The sequence below is a fragment of the Rhipicephalus sanguineus genome, chromosome 6, assembly GCF_013339695.2.
Source record: "Rhipicephalus sanguineus isolate Rsan-2018 chromosome 6, BIME_Rsan_1.4, whole genome shotgun sequence".
NCBI classification, from domain to species: domain Eukaryota; kingdom Metazoa; phylum Arthropoda; class Arachnida; order Ixodida; family Ixodidae; genus Rhipicephalus; species Rhipicephalus sanguineus.
The window spans coordinates 161,692,785-161,716,362 of NC_051181.1; the positions used below are offsets into that span (position 1 = coordinate 161,692,785).

The following is a 23,578-nucleotide window of genomic DNA, read 5'->3' on the forward strand; positions in this document are numbered from 1 at the left end:
TATGCTAAATTGCATAAAGTATGCTATAAATGTGGTTGCACATTGTGTATGTTGCTAAGGGCACAAACAAGCCACCCTGCATCTAAGGTAGATAATATGGCACCACATGGCTTGTTTCGTTGAACGTGCAACGTGGCATAGACCAGGAATGAAGCGCCGTGTCATCCAATTCTTCCCTCACCTATGCCGCGCTACACGTTCAGCTGAATATGATAACATACCAACGCGCCCAACTTCCCGTGCTAATGACTGACATGGCACAGTGAAACACTGGCATGCGGAGCTTTGTTGGATGTAAAAAGACATGTAGACCACAGAAATTCTGCAAAAACTCGGCAATTTTGGTCAAGCACAAAGTGTATTTCTCATAAATTATGTTGAAGGCAGCAAAGCACATGCTGTCGACATTCATTCAGTAGAATCCATGGGAAAGTGTATTGAGCAATAATCACATGTACGATGAGGCTTTGAAAATTTCAGATAACATTTATTCACATTTCTTAGATGGGTAATTGTTGAATGCCCATTATAGCATGTGGCTGACAAGGATGTGTGTTATTAGTGAAATATATGACCTCCCTCATGTTATTTTCTGTCAACCCATAAGCTAATCAGTGCATAATGTGTTAGTTCCACGATGAACAAAGTTAAAAATATTCCTGTATTTGTCAGTCCATTTATATTCCGTGTTATGGTTTGCGTGAGACCATGCCTGCTTGGCATAACCTCTGAGTTGACTGGTAAACAGCCTTATTACACAACTTTCTCTCAAAGCCTGACTACCAGATTTCTTTGACAACAAACCAGACCAAATTCTCGGCAATGCTTTAACAAAGAAATTGTTGCAGCCACCTCCCTGCTGGTGATGACCATATGCAGCCAATGCTGATGTGAACCCGAGTGATGAACAAATGCAGGTAGGCCACAGCTCGTTGTAAACAATTTTGACATTATTGTTGTCACAGATCAAACTTGCGATTTATGGTGGCTACACACATGTGGTGAGGTCAATAAGTTTCATCTGCTAGCGCAAACATAGGAACATGTAGGAGTGCTAATGTGGAGTAGGAATCTTCTACAATACATAGGACATATGTGCACACATCAACATCAAATTTAAAATGCATTTAGATCTGAAGCTGCTCAATACTAAAGTGTGGCGTTTCATTTCTAGGTCTAGTTTATTCTATAACAACAACCCATATCAGGCACCAAAACAGCCAAATTTGTCAAGTCTAGAAACCGATTACAGTGTTGTGTTGCTGTTCGTGTGTCCCTGTGTATCAAGGATTTTGTTTCCATTTGCTGTTTAGTAGCCCACAATTCCTGCATTGATTCAAGGAAATAGGGCCACATTCAGGAAATTGGCTTTCATGTATACACCCTTGTACAGCAAAGAGATGTTGTGTTATTGCTACAGGGTCATAATGAAGATAGCCCAGAATACCACACACAAACACACACCATGCAGGGGCCTAGCCAGAAAATTGTTAATGATAGCGGTCTTGCTATACTTCATTTTGTGCATGTGTTCGTATGTGTGTGTGGTTATATGAAATGCAGCATTTCAAAATTTGAGGGAGCTTGAAATCCCTCCTCCAGTTATGACAATCACCATGACTTGTGATGTTTGTGCAATATTCATTATTTTTTTCTTCATTTCAACATCTGGAGCATTGACTTCCTGTGACCATTTTGACATTTCGTTCCTTTGTTTCATGCAAAGTAGAGCTGCTCTTTTTTATAATGCTGCAGCACTTATTGAGCAAATACAAAAGCACTTACACACTATTGACCCTTTAGCTTTTCCTTCTCCATTGTGATTGTGAACTTAGCTTGCACACATCCCCTTTTTTTGTTGTTGCACTTGACCGTGCTCAGAACATTCAGTCTCCTAGAGTTGAATTTTCGTTGGTACTTTGGCGACACTAACCTGCCAGCGCAGAGATACCCGTGGCATAAATGCATTTGTTGCAGATAGGCACACAAAAGCAATGCTTCCTGAGGCGTACAGTGCCTATCCATACTTTGTACACACTTCTTCAAAGCCATATGATTTTGGTCACGAATGCCAAGTGGAACACGACAAAGAGATTCCTCCTATTGCGGTCTCCTGGTACCAGCGAGTGGCACCATGGTGAATCTCTACCATACTATGAACTCCTTTAGCGCCGAAATTTGATCAAGGATGGAGATACCTGTTGGAATCTATACCAGCCAGGCTAAACTTTTTATAATGCATTGAGTCACACGTCAAGGGATGCGGATTTGTTGAGTTTGACATCCCAGAAATTAACAGTAGCACATTGTTCTTATAAAATAGTATTTTCGGTGGCCTCGAACGAAGCATTGGTGGAGAAAACACATTCACAAATACACAGCAGCAATGCACAGCAGGGTGATTCACACGAGAGATCAAACGTGCCTGTCCGGTCGATATTTTATTTTGCCTGGGTTTTGATGTGTAATGTGGGCACACTCAAAGTGCAGTGAACCGAAATTTTATTTCCAGGAAACTCTCCCAGCGCGGAAAATAAAAATATTGAAGGTGGTGCGGCGGTTTGCTCACTGCAATGTTTTCGGATTTCCATGCGCAGAATTTAACGTGAACTATAAATGACGTGTTGAAAATTTTTTTTCTGGTTTTAAAAAGCAATGTTGTAAATACATCATGCATATTTTATGCCGTTCTCAAAAGGAAGAAAATTGAAAAAGGCAAACACGGTCGAAATGAAAAAAAGTGTGCTAAGCTTGAGGCACCTTGGCGCCTTCCTATTTCAAACAGAAATTTCAAAACAGTGTAAATATAGAAAAGAACCTTTGCAACATTTATAGGAAGATATTTTCCTACGGGCAATGCAAAAAAAGAAAAAAATAGTTAAAGAAGCGAGTTTTTTCAAAAAGTTCATTTTCAAAAAATTAAAAATCTGGTCTCAATTTTGACGACAATTTTTTATTGAAGAGCGCTCTGTCAATGAACACACGGATTTAATATCATATGTCCTCATTTGCTTTGTTCACGAGATATAACGGTCCAAATGACCTTGCTGGGTGTGGTCACTTTAGTGCGACTGATGGTTATCAGCTTGCATTGTGCGTAAATTTCATTTTTTTATTATTATGCAGCAAAACCATGCTCTGGTGGCTGTTCGTCAAGAAGAATATGTTCTCAGATTTTATTGGTGCCTAGCGTATGCGAAAGGGGCTGCTGCTGCGTCTAGAAGGTGAATAGGACTCTCTGTGGAACAATTTGGAGTCAATAACTATAAGTTTTTAAGTAGTGTCAAAACAATGCACAATTCAGCTTTATGAGAATGCACATTCAGGCACTGCAGGAATGACCATTGTTTTAAGATATGGTGTCATTTTTATAGGTTAGCGATGACCACCACTCACACAGCCTTGTGCCATATGGTGCATCACTACAATTTTCTTCTTTGGTTCTTGTATTTTTTAGAAATTGCTACAAGGAGAGGGCAAGCAAACTTCTTACGATGAGCAACAGCTGTAACCTTCTTTACACTCTTTTTATGAAACTCGCTCTGTTATTGAAAATGTGCATTATTGAATAGCTACTCAGCCAGACATGATGAATGCACATTAGCTTGTGTGCTTATTAGTGTCCGGTTTCTTCAAAATCTAAAAACAAAAAAACAAAGATGTATATCTACAGAAAAGCGTCAATAGGTGCATAACATATACTTCATTTTGCCCATCAAAACAACATATCTTCTTGACTCACTTCTGCGGAATCTGTGGGAAGAAGCGTAATAATGAAAGACAGTTTTCTCATTCAAAAAAAGTTATGTTTGTCTAGAATTGTGCCTTGCATTTTATTTGCTCATATTTGTTAACCACATTTGCATGCTTGCAATGCACAACAATCAGTAGTAGTGCGCTTGATTGGGACTGCACTGGTTGGTGCAATATAAAAGGCAATAAAACAGCATTAGACAAGAAGATGTGAAGATGACACACACGCCACTAGGAAACAAGGCAGTCAGAGCCAATGTAACTTTTCTAGGTCTTTGGCCTAAAATGAAGTATATGCAATAGCAATCCTATCTACTAATACATATAAGCCAACGCAAAGAAAACTGGTGGTGTGGCCGACGTATCATTTTATTTGCGCTTCTCTGTTGACTGTCATTGCAATGTCGTAAGCAACTATCTTGGCAATGGGGTTTAATAAAACTGTTCACCATGCTCATCAACTTTGTCTCGGGTATTTAGCTGGAGAGAGAGCGATAGCTTGAGCCATTTTCACAGCTGATTGGGGAAGTCATGTATGTACTGTTGATCATTATTCAAAGCCGCATAACATTTCTATGTCATCGACGTTCGTAAATATTAATCGTCTCACAGTTCCAGATGAAGTGCATTTATAAAGTTTTTTGCCCAGGTATTGTTCAAAAGTTGCACGCAGATAACCTAGTAGGTAACAGCCAAAATGCATTCTCACACACTGACGATGCATCTTGTCAAATTTACTTATGTTAGAGGTGTGCGAATATTCGAGTTTCGAATTCGAATCGAATAATACGTAACGAATAATTCGATTCGACTTTCGAATAGCTAGTATTCGAAGTTTCGAATAATTCGAGACCGCGAATATCTAAAACGCGACGAAGGCCAATGGTGCAACTTGGTTAGGGTGGGGTGGATAAAGCTAACGCTGACGTCGTTACTGTAGGTCTTTCAATAAAACTTTCAACGAAATCCTGGTTCAAGCGAGCGGATGTTATTTTAAAGGAGATTGTGTCATTTCCGCGCTTCATGGCTCCAGCACAAAATAGGCCAGGGAGGTCTGGGAGACTGTGGAACTGCTAGCGCCAAAAAATAACCAACACACTGAGCTACGTCAAGAGGTTAAAAATACTTCATTCAGTCCCTGAATCCCAAGAAAGGATGTCATGGGAAATACATGAAAGAGCATGGGGCTGCACTTTATCCAGGTATCGTCAAAATTGCTTCGCGATACATTCCCATGCCTGCTACAATGAGGTGCCCAGTGAGGGCAGATTTTCAACTGCAGGAAACACCGAACCCATCACGGTGAGAGAACCTCAAGCCAGGTCGTGTGGAGCAGCTTGTGGTGCTGCATGAAAATTTGTAGCATTTCAGTAGCAGCAACTCACCGCATTAGGTGCTCGATGACATGAGCAGATTTCACTTCCTTGTTCTTTCTTCAATTTGCAATAAAATCTTTTGTATTCGATATTCCATATTTTGTCCACTATTCGGCACTATTCGATTCGAATTCGATTCGAGATGAAATTCCACTATTCGCACACCCCTACTTATGTTTGTAGCTTGTGGATGCTTCGAGAATTTTTTCTTGGAAACTTTTGTAAAATATGTGACTAGCAGCTTATACGAGCTCGTGCTTTTTAACCTATATGCATTTTTACAGTAAAAACATTGTATTGTTTTGTTGAATATTTTGTATTGCGTTTTTGCTCTAGATCTGCAAAGGAGCTGTCCTGAGGCACCATGCTTACTCAAGTCATGCAGCGAGAGTCAGGTAAGTGTTATGTTTCACCTTCCTGCAGCTGTGTTCGTTGTTCACTTTGCAAACTGTCATATTTTCATGAATTGGCAATGTGGGACATTTTCTTCAAGACTGCGGTTGAGCAGCAAAACGGTCGTGCCACTCTTCACCATCCTAAATGAAGGTAGGCATGCAAACACAGGCACAAGAGAGAAATCGGGACAACTGAATTGCTGACTAACAGCTGAAGAAATGCAGAGCGGCTGAAAAGAGAGGTAGACACAAACACTTACCTGCACACTGGTATGGGGTGACACTTATTAATCTGGCAGATGTGGGGCTTTACCTGAGAGAAATGTGTAGGCATTTGATTCATTCTTTATACAAATTATTCGACGGCTGCCTCAAGCATGCGCTTCCACTGCTATTAATATGCCAGGCATATCGATACTAGGTAATAGTACCTTGCATTCATCGAATTTTGGTGTGCATATACACCCTCGACAATGCAAAAATAAACTAGTGTGTTAGCCACTGGTTTACGACCTCTTACGTTCCGTTAATCTCTGAATAACACAGCAGCCCATCTGTCCTATGAAGAAAACAGCCACAGCTACAAAGAACTGTATAAACCAGAGCTACACAGCAATCAGTAAACTAGTGGGTGTCTTGGAAAAAAATATTTGAGTCTGCCGTTGTCTATTCCCTGCTCATTATTTCTCAGTACAGTGGCGCAAATCTTACCTGGCCCATTGGCAGCCATAAGGGCAACATTAATGCCTTATCTACTTCCCACTTTAGCATATGAGATAATCACTGAATGTAAGGAACACATAAGACACGCTTGTTACTATTGCTTTCTGCAACCACGTTCAGACGTAACAAATGTGCTTTAAAACATTGAGCTACCGAGGCTATTACAACGCAAGAATGACCTACATCTAATAGATGCCTAACCCGTTCATTAAAGCTGGTGCTCATTGTGTTCACGCAGCACTTGGTGAGAAAATACTTATGGCATGACACAGCAAAGCCAGTACTATTCCTTAGAAATTTAGAATGCTTGGACGAGAAGTTGAACAGTAGTTTTGAAGATCTAGGAGCATACTGCCATCACACGTGGTTCCACAGAAAACACTAAGGTAATGTCCTGAAATTGTACTATTCTGTCATTCTGAGCCAGTTATTTAGTAAGGTTCAGCCCTCGTTCAATTACATCAAATTGTCTATTCACGTCAGGTAACCGCGGTTTCAAGTTTATCACCGCTACAAAAAAATCAATCATGTAATTGTACACGTAATGAAAAACCTCAATAATATCTTTGCCTAAGGCCTCCTCTAAGCGTTTGTCAACTGTGTTTAAGGTATAATCACTGAGCATTGGGGCATCTTTAAACCAATGCGTGTTCAATTCTGCGCATGTTATGCTTACTTGATATTTTGTTGTGGTTACCAATTTGAATCCATGGTTACCTCAATGATTGAACAATTTGAGTTAAATGGAGGATGGCCGAAGTTTACTGAAGCATTGCTTCAGAATGATAGTATACAAACTTTAGGCATTAACTTAACATTTCAGGAAAACCAAGTTTGCTAGCAGTATTCTTCTGGATCTTCAATACTGTTGTCAGACTTCAACTCCAAGCATTCTAAGCCTAGAAAAAAACGCTATTTTCATGTCATGCTTAAACTCATCTCTCACCAGTCTGTACACAAAATGAAGGCCAGCTTTAACGCACAGGTTACGCGTCCATTAGATGCAGGTTATCCTTGTTTTGCAGTAGCCACTGTCACTGAACGTTTCAAGAAGCCGACTGTGTCACGTGCAAACATGGGATGCAAAAATTAACAGTAACAAGCGTGCCGTAGGTATTCTTTACACTCATTGCTTATCTCACAGGCTAAAGAAAGTGGGAAGTGCATACAGTGTCAATGCTGCCTTTACGGCTACGTAAGATTTGTGCCACCTTGCAGAGAAAGAATAAACAGATAATAGACAACAAGTGCACTAACATTTGTTTCGTAGAACACACCAGCAACTTTACCGATTGCCGTACAGGTGTGGTATAATGTTTCTCTTCGCTGTTGCTGCTTCTCCAAAGAGCAAATGGGCCGCTATGTTTACCAGAGATTAACGAAACATCAGGAGTCATAAACTGGAGGTTTACCATCTTATATAACCTTGCATTGTCGAGAGTGTAAATGCACGCCAAAATTCGATGAATGCGTAGTTTCATACAAGAGTGGAAATGTAAAAAACCTGTAATGGTAGAAGCCTGGCATATCGATAGTAGTGGAACTGCATGTGTGAGCCAGCTGTCAGCTGACTTGCATGAAGAAGAAATCAGATTCCTGAAGTGCTATCTCTCACGTAAAGCTCCAAGTGTGCCGGATTGATTAGGTGTCTCCCTATCCCTGCAGATGCGTGTAAAGGTATTTGTGTCCACTTTCTTTTCCACCACTGTATGCCTCTTCATTTGTTTGTTGGTGTTTGTGTTGACCCCACTTCTTTCTTGTGTCTGCGTTTGCATGCCTACCTTCATTTCAAGATGAATCATTACCAATTTTTTCAGCTTTCTGTCATTCTAAATATTCTTCACCAGCTTTGAATAGGTTAACATGAGTCCAGTATTGCCGTACGAACTGCAGAAATGATGCTGAGCACATGTGGTAGCCTTTGAACTGCATATGAAAGCCCAAGATTTCTGTGTCATCATTGCATGGCACTTATATTCATAAGTTCTAGCCAGCACATCAGCCCTCGTCAAAAAGAGCACAGGACAAATCTACCTATATACCTTCTAATTGCAAAATAATCCAGATCTCGGAGTTCGTTTATAGTTCACAGTCAATCTATTCGAAATGAATGGCACGGTTGACATGACCTCGGAACTTATACATTTGTGTGACATTTGTGTGAAGACATCATCCAGCCATCACGTCACTGTAGATCCACAGTAAACAGGCAAAAATTCAGCAAATGCACCTGTAAAGATCTGAAAGGTGTTCTGAAAAACACAGTAATGCCGAGGCTTTTTGTAAGAAATGTCTGTATACATATCACTGATATTAAATGAAAGGGTGGCAGGATTGCATTGTCACACAAAAGTATGGCATATGTATGGGTTCTAATGTTGTGTAAACTTGGTGATGTTTAAGAATGGTCGACAAAGTATACTTTCTCGTTGATCACTTAATACACTAGACAAGAACGAAGAAGAGACCAAAGCAACACCGGCAAAATTTCAATGATGAATCACTACCACCTTGCCCAACTGTCAGTTCTGATGGTGCCCTGATTAGAATCTTTAGGTCAGTAGATGATTACCTTTTCTTTATTGAGTGCTGATGGTTCGAGGCTGCGGCAAATGCGCTCACTTTCTACGAAAAAAGTGATGCTAGTTTGAATGTCACGTCTGCTGTTCTGAGCAATGAATGCATTCAAATTGGGTACCCTAGCATATAGGTCAGTGGCTGCTACACATGTTGGACATAAGCAGTCTGTTAGGCCATTATATACTTCAATTTGACCCATTCAGTGCTGGTGACAAATGGCATCAATGTTTGTTCCCTAAGACCTGTGTTGAATATTGAACAAATATGCTGTGTCCATTTTGCATATCTGCCATTTCTCAGACTGATTTTGTCACATTTTTCTCTAGTTGCCATTATTTTTATTGCACTCAGCGAGTAATGCTGCTATTGTTTGGACGAAGAGGATGAAAAGCAATAGGCGAGCCCAGTTTTCGTTTAACACTACCATATGAAAAAACTAGTAATGGATTCAAAGAAAGCATGGGGAAAAACAATTTAAACCTTTTTTAATTGCGCTTTATGGCCATTTGATTTCATTCTTATGCTGCAGCATTCACAGCCATACAGTTAAACAGGACACTTATGATTAATGAAATTTGTAAGATATGGCCTGCCAGAGTAATCTATTTACTTAAGTATAAGTACTCTGTAGTAATCGCATTGTGTTTGAGCACAGGAATATGAACAAAAAATATAAACAATTAAGACCATTCACCTTACTAGGATGACGTGGTTAGCTGTGCCTGTCCTCCACAAAGTTTTCTATAAACTTTCATGCCTTCCCATAGTGCCAAAAAAGGAAAGTTCTGCACGCAGCACATTCACGGCACACTAACGCAACATGCTCACACCATCGTGGACATGAAGGGCGTTAGCATACATTGTACCATCTTTTTCTGTGCTGTTTCACTTAGATTTGCGAACTCAAGTGCCAGTGCACTTGTATTGGCACAAACAATCTGTAGTGAATTGCATCTGATGCCAGCATATGTGTATGTGTATTTGTGTATGTGTATTTTAAGTCTATTACAAGAAATGAAAAAGAAGTTATTTCGAGGAGTGTCTCCCCTAAAGGACACTAAAGTGAAACCTTAGATCAGTTTAGACAAATAAATTATTCTTTAAGATCTGTAATGTCATTCATTTTACCTTCATAGGTAAATTAGTAGAAGAGGAAATGAAGGCCAGTGTTTAACTTGTTGAATTTCATGCTAAAACTGATCACATACATATCAACATGACGTTGCAAATATCACGTCTTTTATCGTATTTCGGCCACATTGGTTCGCTAAAATTTTGTGAAACTTATGTTAAGATTTAGGTATGTAGGAACACAACGTAAAAAATATTGCCCGTAGCAGGTGCTGGCAAAATCTGATGTCACGGAGAGCTGGTGTGGGAACGTCTGTGCAGCGTCGCCTCGTCTATCTTTTTTTTTTTTGCGCATTGTCTTGCTTACCAATGCCCGAAAGCAGAGCTAGTTGGTAGGAATACATGATAAAAGATGGTAGGCATACAACACGGACACAAGAGAGAAGTTGGGACAACACAAACGCCGACTAACCTTATTCGGCTAGTCGGTTAGTCAGCATTTGTGTTGTCCCGACTTCTCTCTTGTGTTCATGTTTGCATGCCTACCGTCTTTCATGAATCGCCTACCAAGTATCTTCTCGTGTGAAGAGTGGTGTCTTTGGTACTCTGAAGTTGTTTGCACTAAATGACAGAAATTGTTTTTCTCTTTAAAATCCTTTTAACCCGTTTCCTACCACAGACGATCTGAGTTCGTACACAGTTTGTACTGCTCCTACCGAAGAACTGGGCTCGTCCATGCTGAAAGAAGCGTTTGGGTGCGCTGCAATTAAGATACTCTGATTCAGTTTGCTGTGTTGTCTTTGACTTACACAGATAGTGCAGTAAAAAATATAAAAACACGGTCAAAGCATGCATTTTATTGAGGACGGGCGAGATTCTGGCAACTTGAATTAGAAAAGGGTGTACGTGCGCGAGTGCTGGCAACAGCTTTGTTCAGTTTGTTCGCTTAAGTTTTGTGGAACGAAGAATATCAGTGCCCCGGAAAGTGTGGCAGCGATACAGAGAATATTTTTTTCTGAATCCTCAGATTCGGATGAGCACCGAATCTCAACGTATCGACAGTGCACGGCAATAGTTGTAAAGAAACCCCCAACGTCACGACGTGTTCACGGCTTTTTTTACGGGCTCCTTCTCCCCGCAAATTATTATTTTTTTCATTCCAGACATTTTCTGCACCAAAGACTGAATAAAAATTAGGGCACCTTCTGTGTTGCAGGGCAGTGAAGCCAATCTTCCGGATACTTTCAAAAAATATTTTTCTTTTATCTTGCGAGTAAAGTGCCTTTAAATAGTTTTTTAGTTGTTTCGGGATACATGAAATCGAATGGGCAAATAAAAAAAATTGTATTTTTATAGTTTTTTAACAAAAAACTCTGTAGGGAAAGAGTTGAAGTTGTTTGCTTGCATATTTTTGTCAAAGATGGCTGGCATAAGAAATAGCAATATGGAGTCTCAAAGCGCACAGCAAGGACATCCCTTGACGTACTTTGTAGCTAATGGGGTTTGCACACCAGCCTTGGCAATGAACAACGTACTAGAACGTTACGGACATGTGGACTGATTACGTGCTGCCTTTTATTTGACTTGATATGGTTTAAGCTTTTGGTCAAAGCGATTGCAACTGGTTTCATTGATGTTATTGCTCCAAATTTAGTGAAAGCAGTTTATTTGTTTTTATTCAATTCTGTTGTAGCATGCCTGGAAAAGTACATCAAAGCACACCCCATCTGGCTGACTGCACTACCTCAAGGAAACTGCCTTTCTCCCATCTGCAAGTTCCTAAGAAGTTACTAATGAAGCAAGCCAGCAGGGCGTACGTGTTAGGCATGGCAGCATGGAGAACAAATAAACATGAGTATTTGGTGCAAGATGCATTCATTGATTCCGTGCTGCATCAACATGTGGCTGCATGCTTGGCCACGTGTAGACACAGCAAGTAAACTCGTTAACCTCAATGGTAAAAGGTTGTCTATAATCACGTTAAGAAGCACGATGTCTTATTTTTGTAAAAAAATTGCATGGCTCGACTTTGCGTCCAACACCCATCGTTATCTACCCATTATCTGCCCATCACCCAGCATACACCCGGTATGTCCATCACCCACCGTCCACCCATCATCTGTCCATCACCCAATATCCACCCACCATCCGTCCATCATCCACCATCTGTCCACCATCCGTCCATCATCCACCATCTGTCCACCATCCGTCCATCACCCACCATCTGTCCACCATGCGTCCATCATTACCCAGTACCATAATCCACCAAGATGATGGGTAGTGGGTCCCATCATGCCCACCATTGGGCAAATTTTCAATAGGGCCATCAGAGTTATTGCATCCCGCGCCGTAGAAATCGACGCACGTGTTTTGCGAGCGAAGCAGTAGACGAAGAAGACGATGAAGAAGAGGACGAAGAGAGCGTGCGCTGGATCATGATGATGATCATTTCCGTCCGCAGCTCACGGGCTAACGGCCGCCTTAAAGAGCTCCACTGTTAAAAAAAAACAAACAAAGAAAGTTGAAGTGATAGTGAGATGACGATGTGGTTTTAATGCGAAACACTATAGGATCTAATAGATCCAAAACGTTTGAGTACGATGGTCCAGGCGTCATTGTTTAAATAGAACCAAAAATGTAAACAAGACACAAGTTCAGGGCAAGATGAAGGATGGAAGTGATGAGAAGTCGATGAGGAGCCGCTTCACTTGAGGTTTCTCGTCATTTTGAAAGCTTTTCGGTGCTCCATCTTGATAGTGATGGCTTCACGCTGCTCTAGTTCCACAAGATATCGATATATGCAGGCGATCAGCAACCCAGCTTCATCATACAGTTAAGAACGCTGCATAGTTCGTCAAATATGATAATGCAATTTCATCCTCACGTTGATTGATTTTCGAGACTACACAATATAGGCGGTGTCATCCCAATGTCATCCATAAAAAAGACATAGCTACCGTGGCTCGATGCGATGCTTTTTTTTTTATCCTACAAACACATATTGATTTACAAGCCACCAAAGTATCCCGAACAGATCTTACAGTCTGTTAGAAAGCTACGTGCAGACTTTCTACACGTTGTTCCCGTTTCCTTATATATATTTTTTGATGATTTTAAAAATAAACACAACATCGACTTGTTGATTACGTGCAGGCTGCATGCAGTGTATGAAAACAGGGAGAGAGGATCGAAGTGTGGTCGAAGTGTTCGCGTTGCCAGACAATGAAAACGCCGAACTCAACAAAGGTGCACGAGGAGGTACTCGTTTATACAAAACGACATACGTAGCAAACATTTTGGATGATGCCTCAACACTAGACTAAAAGAACTCTACCAAAAGATCGCAAATTCGGGGTTGCTTCATGTATGTGTACATACTTAATCACCACCCCTGTTTTTCGACGTCAGAGTTTGAGATAAGTACAGAGACACCACTGACAAGTGAAGTCGGCAAAAGGAAACGAAGCTAAGGAGGGAAACAAATACGTTCGGTACGACTGGACGATCGACCTTCCCGTGCAGGTGCTGCCGGAACACCGTCCCCACGCTTGTCGGCCCACAAGGCACTTTTGTGCTTTTTGAGGACGACGGGCTTGTGCGAACGCATCTGACTTGTGGTGCAGTCCCGCACGCATCTTTTCTTTCCTCCTCCTTTTCTCTTTCTTTCTCACACACATCTTTATATTCGAATTCCCCAATCCCCCAGTGTACGGCAGCCGACCGGACGCTTTTCTGGTTAACCTCCCTGCCTTGTGCTTTTCTGTTTCCTCCCTTCCTCCTTCTGTGTAGATCCCACGACGTATTGCATTTTCTCGCGCATAACCCGCCCCAGCATATAACCCGCATTCCCAACTAAAGCCGCGAAAAAAAAAAAAAAAATCCGCGGATTGTTGTGAAGTCTCTTTCTTTGCATTACCGCAGCAAAATGTTGTGAAGCCATCTTGCACACCCAATTCACCATATATTTTGCAACCCCACTTTAGACGTCATTTTTTGTATATTTTGTGCGGCTTGTACGCGATAAAATACAGAAATATGAGTGTATCAAGGCCACGTCCGCCTAAGAAGAATATTGATCTGACAGGAGCCTCCGTTCCTCCCCGTGCGGTTAGACACGTCTCTAACCTACGAAGTCTTTGTTGACTGCGTTGTTTCCCTCCCGTTGCGTGGTGGTGCTACTTGGATTGATCTTAACTCGCGTGAACCCTTAGCCCACAAAAAAAAGAGAGAAAAAAAATATCTGAGTGCGAACCACCGATCGGCCGGTACGGATGCTGACTTTTTGTACACACACAGGCCTCCCCAAAAATCTCTCGAGAAAGCCCTGTTAGATTTCCCAGGAGCACTATTCTGCTCTCCACGACCCCCAAAACCTGTTGTGGTTCAGAGGAAAAAAGCATAAAAGGTGGCGCGCAGGCGATAGCTTCGGCAACTGCCGTGCACAGACGGGTGCCAGAGACGATATCTGTCTTTCGATTCACAAAGACTTCTTTTTAATTCTTGGTTTGCCCTGACGGTTTTCAGACCCGTGGAAATCGAACCGCAGGTGGTCGCCTTGGCTCAGCAGCTTTACCCAGAGGAGCATGTAGGAGGGAGTCACTTGATGGGAACGTGAAAGATTTAAGAAGTGTTTTCCTGAATGCTGTTCATCTGTCGGGCTTGGTTGCAGTACAATAACGAGTGGTCAGAGAATGATATTAAAATGGTAGTTAATCTGTCGGTCCGTCAGTAGGACAGTGATTGCATGTTTTATGAATATAATAACAGTATTTTGGATTATTCCATAATATTTAAAAATCCATTTTCACGCGTTTGAACCAGTCAGTGAAAAGTTTGCTTGGCAGTTGCGTATATTGCATTTCCCACACCTTACGATATTTCTGAAGATTAGTTGCATACGTTTCGGAGGGCTTAGTATTTTAGCAACCGAATTGAATTGAATTGAATTGAAAAACGTTTATTAAAAAAGAAGAGGGGTTTGAGAAGCAGGTGGGTGGGGCCCCTAGTCCAGGGCTCCACTAGCCTCAGCAGCCGCCGCGCCTGGTCCAGGAGAGCCACTTGGGCCTCCTTTTCCTCGCTGCGAGCAGGGTCTCCCACGGCTCCGTCCCTGAATTTTTGCGCCGGAATCTGAGGCGAGTTAATTTTTTGGGGGCCTTAATTCACATTTCCACGTAATGTGGAAAGAGTTGGCTGTCCTCCACACCACGGGCAAGCACCCGCGTATGCGGTTGGGTGAATGGCATAGAGTAACCGTTTAGACAGCATTCGTACACGATAGGTACACGCCGCAACTGAATGACAAAGAGGCGGGATAGAGACAAATCGGACAAACAAAAGTAGTCATATGGAAATACTGGGCTGCCGGCTATTTTATATATATATATTATATATATATATACTATATATAGATATATATATATATATATATATATATATACATACATATATATGCCATGCTAAGTGCGCACTTTTCTCGTCCTCCTGATGTTTTATAAGGTTTTATTAGTCATTCCTCTTCCCATGCATGCACGGAGCGGCCAACCGGGCTTAACCATGGTTAATCTCCCTGCTATCCCTTTATTACTCGTGTGTCTCTCACTCTTTTAAGTGGTGGTCAATGTCCCGCATAGTGAACTCTGGAAGCACTTCGCAATGCAGCCTGTCTTCTTTTTTTTTTTGTACGCATAAAAGAAATATTTAAAATATATTTACTGTTTTTACAGACATTTCTTACGGAGCGAATGGAACGCTTATCTATGTTTGCGGATCGATATGGGGAACCAGTACGCTGACATAAATCTCTCTCGATATCTAAACTGACTTGAATTCCAGCTCCAATTTATGATTTCTAAACCGCAGAAATGCGCCTGGTTTAGCGGTGCTTCACTGCAATGTACCGTGGATCCGTGGCAGAGTTAACGGTGAGCGCCCTTTAAACCAGCAAGACATTTTATTCTCTACGACCTGGCGTTTGTCATGCAGACTGGTATAATCGCCATTATTGCCAACCACTTGCTGTTCGTACATGTCGTGGTTATACGTTTATTCTTGCTTCCAGCGTTTCTGCTGGTGAAATAAAACTGACATGACGTTTATTTGTGTAGGTCAGAAAAAGCGTCGGCCGAGAGAAAGATTCGGAGTGATGGAAGTCAGATATCAAGGTTGAAAGGACTAAGGGGCATCAAAAGTACTTTCAATATGGACATGTGTCAGTTAGTTTTGAAATATGCGGTCCTAATTCGCGGAGTCATATAAACGCTATTCGTCGGAAATATGGGCGGTAGCGAGACGAGCAAATACACAACCTTTAGACACAGATCTCTTTTCATACAGGGTGTTTCAGCTAAGAAGCATCTATAGTACTAAAATACTATATATATATATATATATATATATATATATATATATATAATATATATATATTATATATATATATATATATATATATATATATATATATGCGACGTGTCTCAAATTAGCGCAGTATTGTTCTGAACTATGTAGAGCGCGTCAAAATATTTTGCCAATCCGCCAAGCTCGGCAATTAAAGATTGTTTAATGAACTCTTTAAATAATAACCTTAGAGAAAAACCTTCAATACAAAAGTTGTAGCGCTTGTTCAGAAACATTGAATTTTTCAATATATGGTAAGATAACTTCCTTGCTTAATTTTTTTTTTGGCCTTTCTTCAAAGCGCGCGAATTAAAAAAATACCACGTGACTGCCGCCTAACGCGCGGCGTTTTTAGTGCCCTCAAATGTAAGTTGAACGAATTATCAAAGGCCGCTTCGCGCACGGAGGTCGATTGAACAGGATATCGGTGACTGTGATGGACGTTAAGCGACAAAACGAGCATACCGTTTCAACAACAACAAAAAAAGTCACAGTTTCGCCGCAAGGGCGAAGCAATGAATGCGATAGCAAGAAAAGCGGCCCGTGATGGACGCGCTGCTACGCTGCAGAAACATGTACCCCCCGGTAGCAACTACCGCGCGAGCAGACCGCGGAAGGGCAAGGTTCTCCCTGCGCAAATATTAGAAGAAGCGAGCGAGCTGGCCGACGACTTTTAAATGCGCCCGTTGCGCTCCTCGCGCCATCTCGCTGGTAATGAAGAAACGCTTATAAGCGCCTGCCGTCTCTGAGTCCTGCCAGCGGTAAATGGTGTGTATATAACGCTCGCCGTTAGCCACCTGAAGGATCTGCGCTTTGTGGAGTAGTGGTTAGCGCCACGCGTTGCGGTGCGAGAGGTCGCTGGTTTGATTCCGCACTTCGGAAGTATTTTCCTGAATCATTTTTCTTTGGGACTTTTATATATATGTGCATACTTATACTCACCTAATTTTCTGTCTCCCCCTCACGCATTTGCCATCTCTTGGAATCCAGTCAATTACCCTTAATGACCACCGGTTATCTTGCCGACGTGATATATGCCCGGCCCATATCCATTTCTTCTTCTTGATTTCAACTATGATGTCCTTGACCCCCGTTTGTTCCCTGACCCACTCTGCTCTCTTCCTGTCTCTTAAGGTTGCACCTATCATTTTCCTTTCCATCGTTCGCTGCGTCGTCCTCAGTTTAAGTTGAACCCTCTTTCTAAGTCTCCAGGCTTCTGCTCCGTAGGTAAGTACCGGTGAGATGCAGCTGTTATATACCTTCCTCTTGAGCGATAGTGGTAGACTACCATTCATGATTTGATAATGCTTGCTGTCGTGGCAGCAGAAAGCACATGACCAGGTTGATTGGCGGAGCATGGGAGAGGCCTTTGCCCTGCAGTGGGCGTAGACAGGCTGATGATGATGATGACATACTTATACATATATGGTGCATGACGACGGCGACGGCAAAAACCCGCCGAGACTGTCCATATAATTGCTATCGCAATAAAAATTCTTCAGCGAAAAAGCGGCAACCACGGAGCAAATGCCACATGAGACCGTAGGCAGCATTTGATGCAGCGTCGGCATTTTTTTCTTTTCTTTTCGCACTAATGAAGAAACACATAGGAAGGGGCGAGGGTGACAGCGTGATGAAGGACCGAGATAAAAGATTCACTGACAAGTGGCGGTCGCTGTTTCGTAGATTTTTTTAGACGGTACGCCCCACTATTATTTAGCGTCCATCGCATTCACCGATAGCCTGCTCAATCGACCTTCGTGCGCGGAGCTGCTTTTGATAATTCGTTCAACTTACATTTGAGGGCACTAAAAACGCCGCGGGCTAGGCGGAAGTCACGTGGTACTTTTTAAAATTCGCGCGCTTTAAAGAAAGTCTGGGAGAAAATTAGCAGGGGAGTAATCTTTGCATAGGTGAAAAAATTCAATGTTTCTGAACAAGCGCTTTAACTTTTGTATTGAAGATTTTTCTCTAGAGTTACGATTAAAAAAAAAAGCAATCTTTGTTAATTGCCGAGCATAGCGGATTGGAAAAAAGTATTCTGACGTGCTCTATATGGATCAGAACAATACTGGGCTAATACGACACGCGTATAGCGCCTATGTTTAATTTTTTTAATGCTAGGTGCTTCTTAGCGGAACACCCTGTATAAGTGCTGTATAAGTGCGGCCGTTTTGATTCGACTGCCCCGGTTCTCGCTCGTTCAACAAGTGAAAACAGTGACAGACACTCAGTTTTTGCCTTTAAACTCGGTGCTGGCAAATATCGTGATAATTAAAGAAAGCTGTTAAATTTAGAAGGACTGAAAACTGTTAAAGAAAGCTAAATTAAAGAAAGCTGCTAAAAGTATAGGAAAAGAAAGATGGCTTTGCTCCTAAGCGTGCCAAACATTTAGATGATTGTGTTACAGTGCTGCCGTGAGCACAAATGCCGCCATATGAGAGACTGTGTACAGCTTCATATTGTCTCTACTATCGCCAATGAAGCAGGCGTAATTCAGTTAGGGATATAGCTGTTACACAACACTTTCTGATTCCACATCTTGAACTTCGAAAAACCCTAAAATCCCCACTTTGAGCCTCTTTTCTCTAGTTTTCAAGGAAAAGCTCAAGCTAACGCCGAATATAAAATCGCCATGACGTTCGTGGAAGATATTCAGTCATTGTTTCGCAAACGCAGGGACGCTTTGTGCTTTGGTCGTTAATTAATTCTTGCTGGGCAACTAAAACTCCAATTCATTCACCCCTGATCAACTTGGCTCAACTTAGACGTACTGTGGCGTAATAGCATGATCACGAAGAAGACATACAGAAACCCATATCGGGGTCCCTTTGAGGCGTTTTTGTGCTTCTTTTTTTTTTGTGGTTGTTCATTACACTACAATATGGCATTCAGTAATCATAATCTTGCCAAACGATGTGTCCTTCTTCAGCATCGTTGCCTTCTTCACACATAAGGATCAGACGACCATAGAACTCGTGAACGCATATAATACATTAAAAAAGAGGGAGAGTCATGCGTCAGCCAAGCCTCGGTATCATTGCATGAAAAAGAATTAAACCTAATCAGTAGTATATGTTTGTGTGAAATACCTTTTTGCCGGGCAGGTGCAGTTTTCACAGGGTGAATATTTCTATTTGCATTGTTTTTGTTCCCTGCCTGCTCCTCTGTGCATGTCCAGCATCTATATTTTGCACGTTTAAATAACCTGTATGTCCCAATAAATCGCCAGTTGAGCGTCAGCGCTTGTGTTGTGCCACCTTTCTTCGTCCCGTCCATTTGGGCGCTGTACTTTTCCTATAACACCTTTTCAACGCAGACATTGCAATTAACTAGCGGTGATTGTCATCCGCCGCAGCTTCGGCATTCGCCTATATAGCTTGGTTCAAATAGTCCACTTTTTTTGTGTTACTCTGGAACAAAGCTGGGCCACTTTAAATCGATCGTGGTAATTTCCCTCGAGGAAGTTCTCAGGCGTTCGTTTCTAAAGGATCTGTCATCATTTGCCCGGCTCGGAACGTGGTGATCGAAGGTCGGCTGACGTCGGCGGCAGTAATTGATAACCCAGCATATCTCGTTCCGCGCCGTCTTAATTAGACGCGCACCCAGTCGGGGTTACCTCTACTTATTTAGAAGGCGGCGTGTCCTTTATTCTTGAAACGCGACGACAGCATATAGATTAACCTTTCTTGCCTCGAGCCGCATTTTTGTTCCCTAGGGTACTTAGCTAATGGGAATGTATGACGGCGAATATTAAAGAGCAATAAGACGTGCTTCGGATTTTGTCGATGGTTATTTTTTAATTAGGACTGCACGCGTCTGTGTTTAAGAGGACATTAAAGACATGGTGATGTCAGTATACACTGCCGGCAATTTTATTCATCCCGCAAAATAAAAGCAGAAGCCCCCCATGATTAACGATTATCTCTGTAAATGCGTAACATTCAACGCAGAAGAATGTAACGTGTGCAGACGCGTGCAGAAAAGAGCAGCAGACAACAGAGACGACGGTGTTGTCCACTTCTTTTCTCCTGTGTTCATATGCCTTACCTTCTTCTACGATAAATCCGTACCAACTAGCTCAGCCTTCTTCCATCGTATAACACTCAAAACAGTGTTGATTCCGGGCTACTTGAAAATACCGCTTAACTCAAGAACACAAGCGCATGTTTGCCGCATATTCACCTTTGTGCAAGCACACACTCTCAATCAGGTCCCGCTTAAAGTGCTATATAGCCAGGAAATCGGACATTTTTCGTCTGGTTTTTCTGATATAGCCAGCACTTAACCAGGACCTGATTAAGAGTGCAAGGAGTGACTACAAAACATGCATCGACGCCTCACAAACACTTCCCGCCTTCTCCCTATGCCGCGAGTCTTCATGCCCACTGGATATCCCGCTGCCGATCTGACGCCTCGGAGTGCACTACAGCCATCAACCCTCACGCACGTTTGCTTCTGTTTCGCTTGTTTGGCTCAGGATACCTGCAGTTCACGTCCCTGGCCTCTCTTCTAAAGTTCTTGCGCTTTATCCGTATCGTATCGTCGACGCCACCTCGCCTGCAAATGACACCGTTGAGCCGCTCATAACCTCACCAAACCTGCGTCGTCCTAGGCGCGAGACAGCACATGTTAGCCGCCTCATCTTATCGGCGCTCTGAGTCGCCGTGACGGGTATACGCTTTACTCCCGGGTAGCTGTAATGAAGCAGACGCGCCGCCGGTGCTTTCGGGGCCGGGAGGATGAGGAAGACGAAGGTCCCGTGTTGCTGACAGGCGCTGCAGGGAGTATAGAGACCTGTGTTATTAACGACGATAAACCTCGTCGCATCGCGAATGAATACTAGCCATTAGAACAGTATTGCTTCCCGAAAGGCGTGGTTGAAAAGCAAAACACGCTACTCGTTGTGACGGCACAAAAAGGAAGAATAAAGGTTCATGATTGTCACTTTTTAACGTTGTTGCATCTGTTTTATTCCTTTTGCTTGCATGATTGCTCCTTCTTTCTGTCTTTATGCAGCTGCTTTGTTTATTCGCACGAATGGTGCTTGCGCCAACGCCTCTGACTTGCGGGCCAGTCCCGCACGCTGCAGTGAGCGCACTGCCTGTTTTTTTTCCTTTTTGTTTCTTCTCCTCCCTCCTCTCTCTCTTTTTCTCATCTTTCTATTCCCCTTCACCAATCCCCCAGTATAGGGTATGGCTTCATGGCTGCTAGCATTATTAGGAGCTGTACAACAACATCCCTTGCTTATCTTATTTATGATTTCTGGATTATTGTAACACAACAGCTTACGAGTCCTTAAGGTATAATAAATAAATAAATAAATAAATAAATAAATAAATAAATAAATAAATAAATAAATAAATAAATAAATAAATAAATAAATATTTAGTGGCGTGTGTCGAAAGACTTTAATGCAAAACTGCTGCTTGGGCGAGTTGGTTCATGGTTAAGATAGATTCACCAGCGCAAGAAGACGAAACACTTAGGAAGCCAGCGCTGTGTGTGTGTGTGTGTGTTACTTCTTAAGTGTTTCGTCTTCTTGCGCTGGTAAATCTGTCTTAAACTTTAATGCAGATGCAGATATATGTGGAGTATAGCACCAAAAATAGATTTGAAACAAAACAACAATTCCGATCAAGGCGTTTCAGGTTAGCTGATTAAAATAAAAACTAAAGGAGATTGGCATATTACACATTTCGAACATCGAAATGGTCCGCTTTTACGACAGCCTGTGGCGCGGTAAGCCAGCAAAGGCACAATGCGAAAGATGGGCGCAGGCGACCGTTTTAGTCTCTACCATCTCACACAACTGCTAACAGTAGGCCCATGTATTTCGATTGTCCGGCTTGACTTCCTTAGCCAGTTGCTTGAAAACAAGAAGGTAATTAATTGAATTATTGCGGTGCCAATGACTGAGCAGTGGATGTGACGAGAAGATTTGTTTTGTTGGAACCGACCCAAGTAGAACGAATCCCTCAAAATTTTGTGACGGTACATTGACCGTACCGACCCTGCGACTTGGGTGCTGAATAAAACAAAAAGTAAAGTTCAGCTTTTATTTTTTTTTTCGCGAGGAATCAGTGTTTGCCAATCATATATCTTAAAATTAAAAGTTTGAAGGAATATATTACTAGTATAAATATACATATAGTTGTGCTTTCGCACTCTTGTGAGAACGTCATGAGGGCCGCGTAGCTTGCTTCACTGTCAGCCGGCCACGGTAGGACGGCGTTATCCTCGGCCCACGGCTTAGAACTTCAAGTGCGAGACAAACAACGAACGCGCTGTTGAAGTTCCTGCAAGACACAGGAACGGACGAAATGATTTAAAGGGCCCTGAGGTCGAAATTTCGTTGCGGTGTTGCAGTGTCTTCAACAAACACGTAGCCACCAGAATTTTTCGGAGCGATGGTGTAATAGCGGAGTAACATGCATCGGAAGATCCAAAAGCGGCCCTCACACGCTTCGCTCTTTCCTTCGCTATGCTCCGTTCGTCGGCTCGTCTCTCCTCCTGGCTGAGTGCTCTTCCTCGCCGTGCGAGGAGGAAGAGCGGCGAGCAGACAAGCAGGTTCTTTTTGTAGATGACATGACCAGGCGCGAACAGTGACGTTACCCCCGACGCTGGGAAGACCGAAACACCTGGGGAAGGCAAGGGATTGTTTCTAGGAATGGTGGCGCCCCCGCGGCTCGCAGCGCTGCTGCATATGGTATGTTGATCGTGACGGCATTCAGAAGGCGACAGGACAAAGCTGGTCCTGTCGCCTCCTTTCTATGTGTCCTTTCTTTCCTTGCTGGTATTTCATCTTAAATCACGTACCAACTGGCCCAGCTATCGACATTGAGATGATTTAGCAGGGTAGCTGTCTGATTTACCATAAGCATTCAGCTCTATTATTTTTTTATTTATTGATTTACTTTCACTTACCCTGTATATTCCCTGGTACACTGTTACAGACTAAAGCGTAACCACCCAGATCGATTTCCTCTAAATGGAACCTCTCTGTCCTCTCTTTCCCTCTCTCCTTTTCACCGGTATACCTGCATTTTTATTGTGGGCACTGATAACTTTCAAAATACCCTGCTCGGACTTTACCTCGCATGAAATTATCTAAGCAGCAGAGAGGGACGCAATATGAGTTGGCGGGCAATCAACTTCAATTGTTTCTGTATTGGGTTGGTCTTCAGTCCAAAGTGCCTCGTAGTTTTAGGATGGACGCGCTGTTATATCCATAATATTATGACAACCAACCAAGCAGTGATTAGTCGCCTCTTGGGGAAACGCATT

The 23,578-nt window shown here is 42.4% G+C and overlaps 1 protein-coding gene across 2 annotated transcripts; it reads left to right on the forward strand.

Annotated features, from left to right (window-relative positions):
* The first annotated feature begins 854 nt into the window (after positions 1-854).
* On the forward strand, positions 855-12,074 carry LOC119396942 (uncharacterized). 2 transcript variants are annotated; one of them, XM_037664328.2, is made up of 4 exons: positions 855-917; positions 5,466-5,524; positions 10,578-10,653; positions 11,592-12,058. In XM_037664328.2, the coding sequence occupies exons 2-4, from the start codon at positions 5,494-5,496 to the stop codon at positions 11,836-11,838; spliced, it is 354 nt and encodes a 117-aa protein (XP_037520256.1). In that variant the 5' UTR covers positions 855-917; positions 5,466-5,493; the 3' UTR covers positions 11,839-12,058. The 2 variants fall into 2 exon arrangements, with proteins under 2 accessions (XP_037520256.1, XP_037520258.1); XM_037664330.2 differs by lacking the exon at positions 10,578-10,653 and having other exon boundaries at positions 11,592-12,074.
* The last annotated feature ends 11,504 nt before the right edge of the window (positions 12,075-23,578 follow it).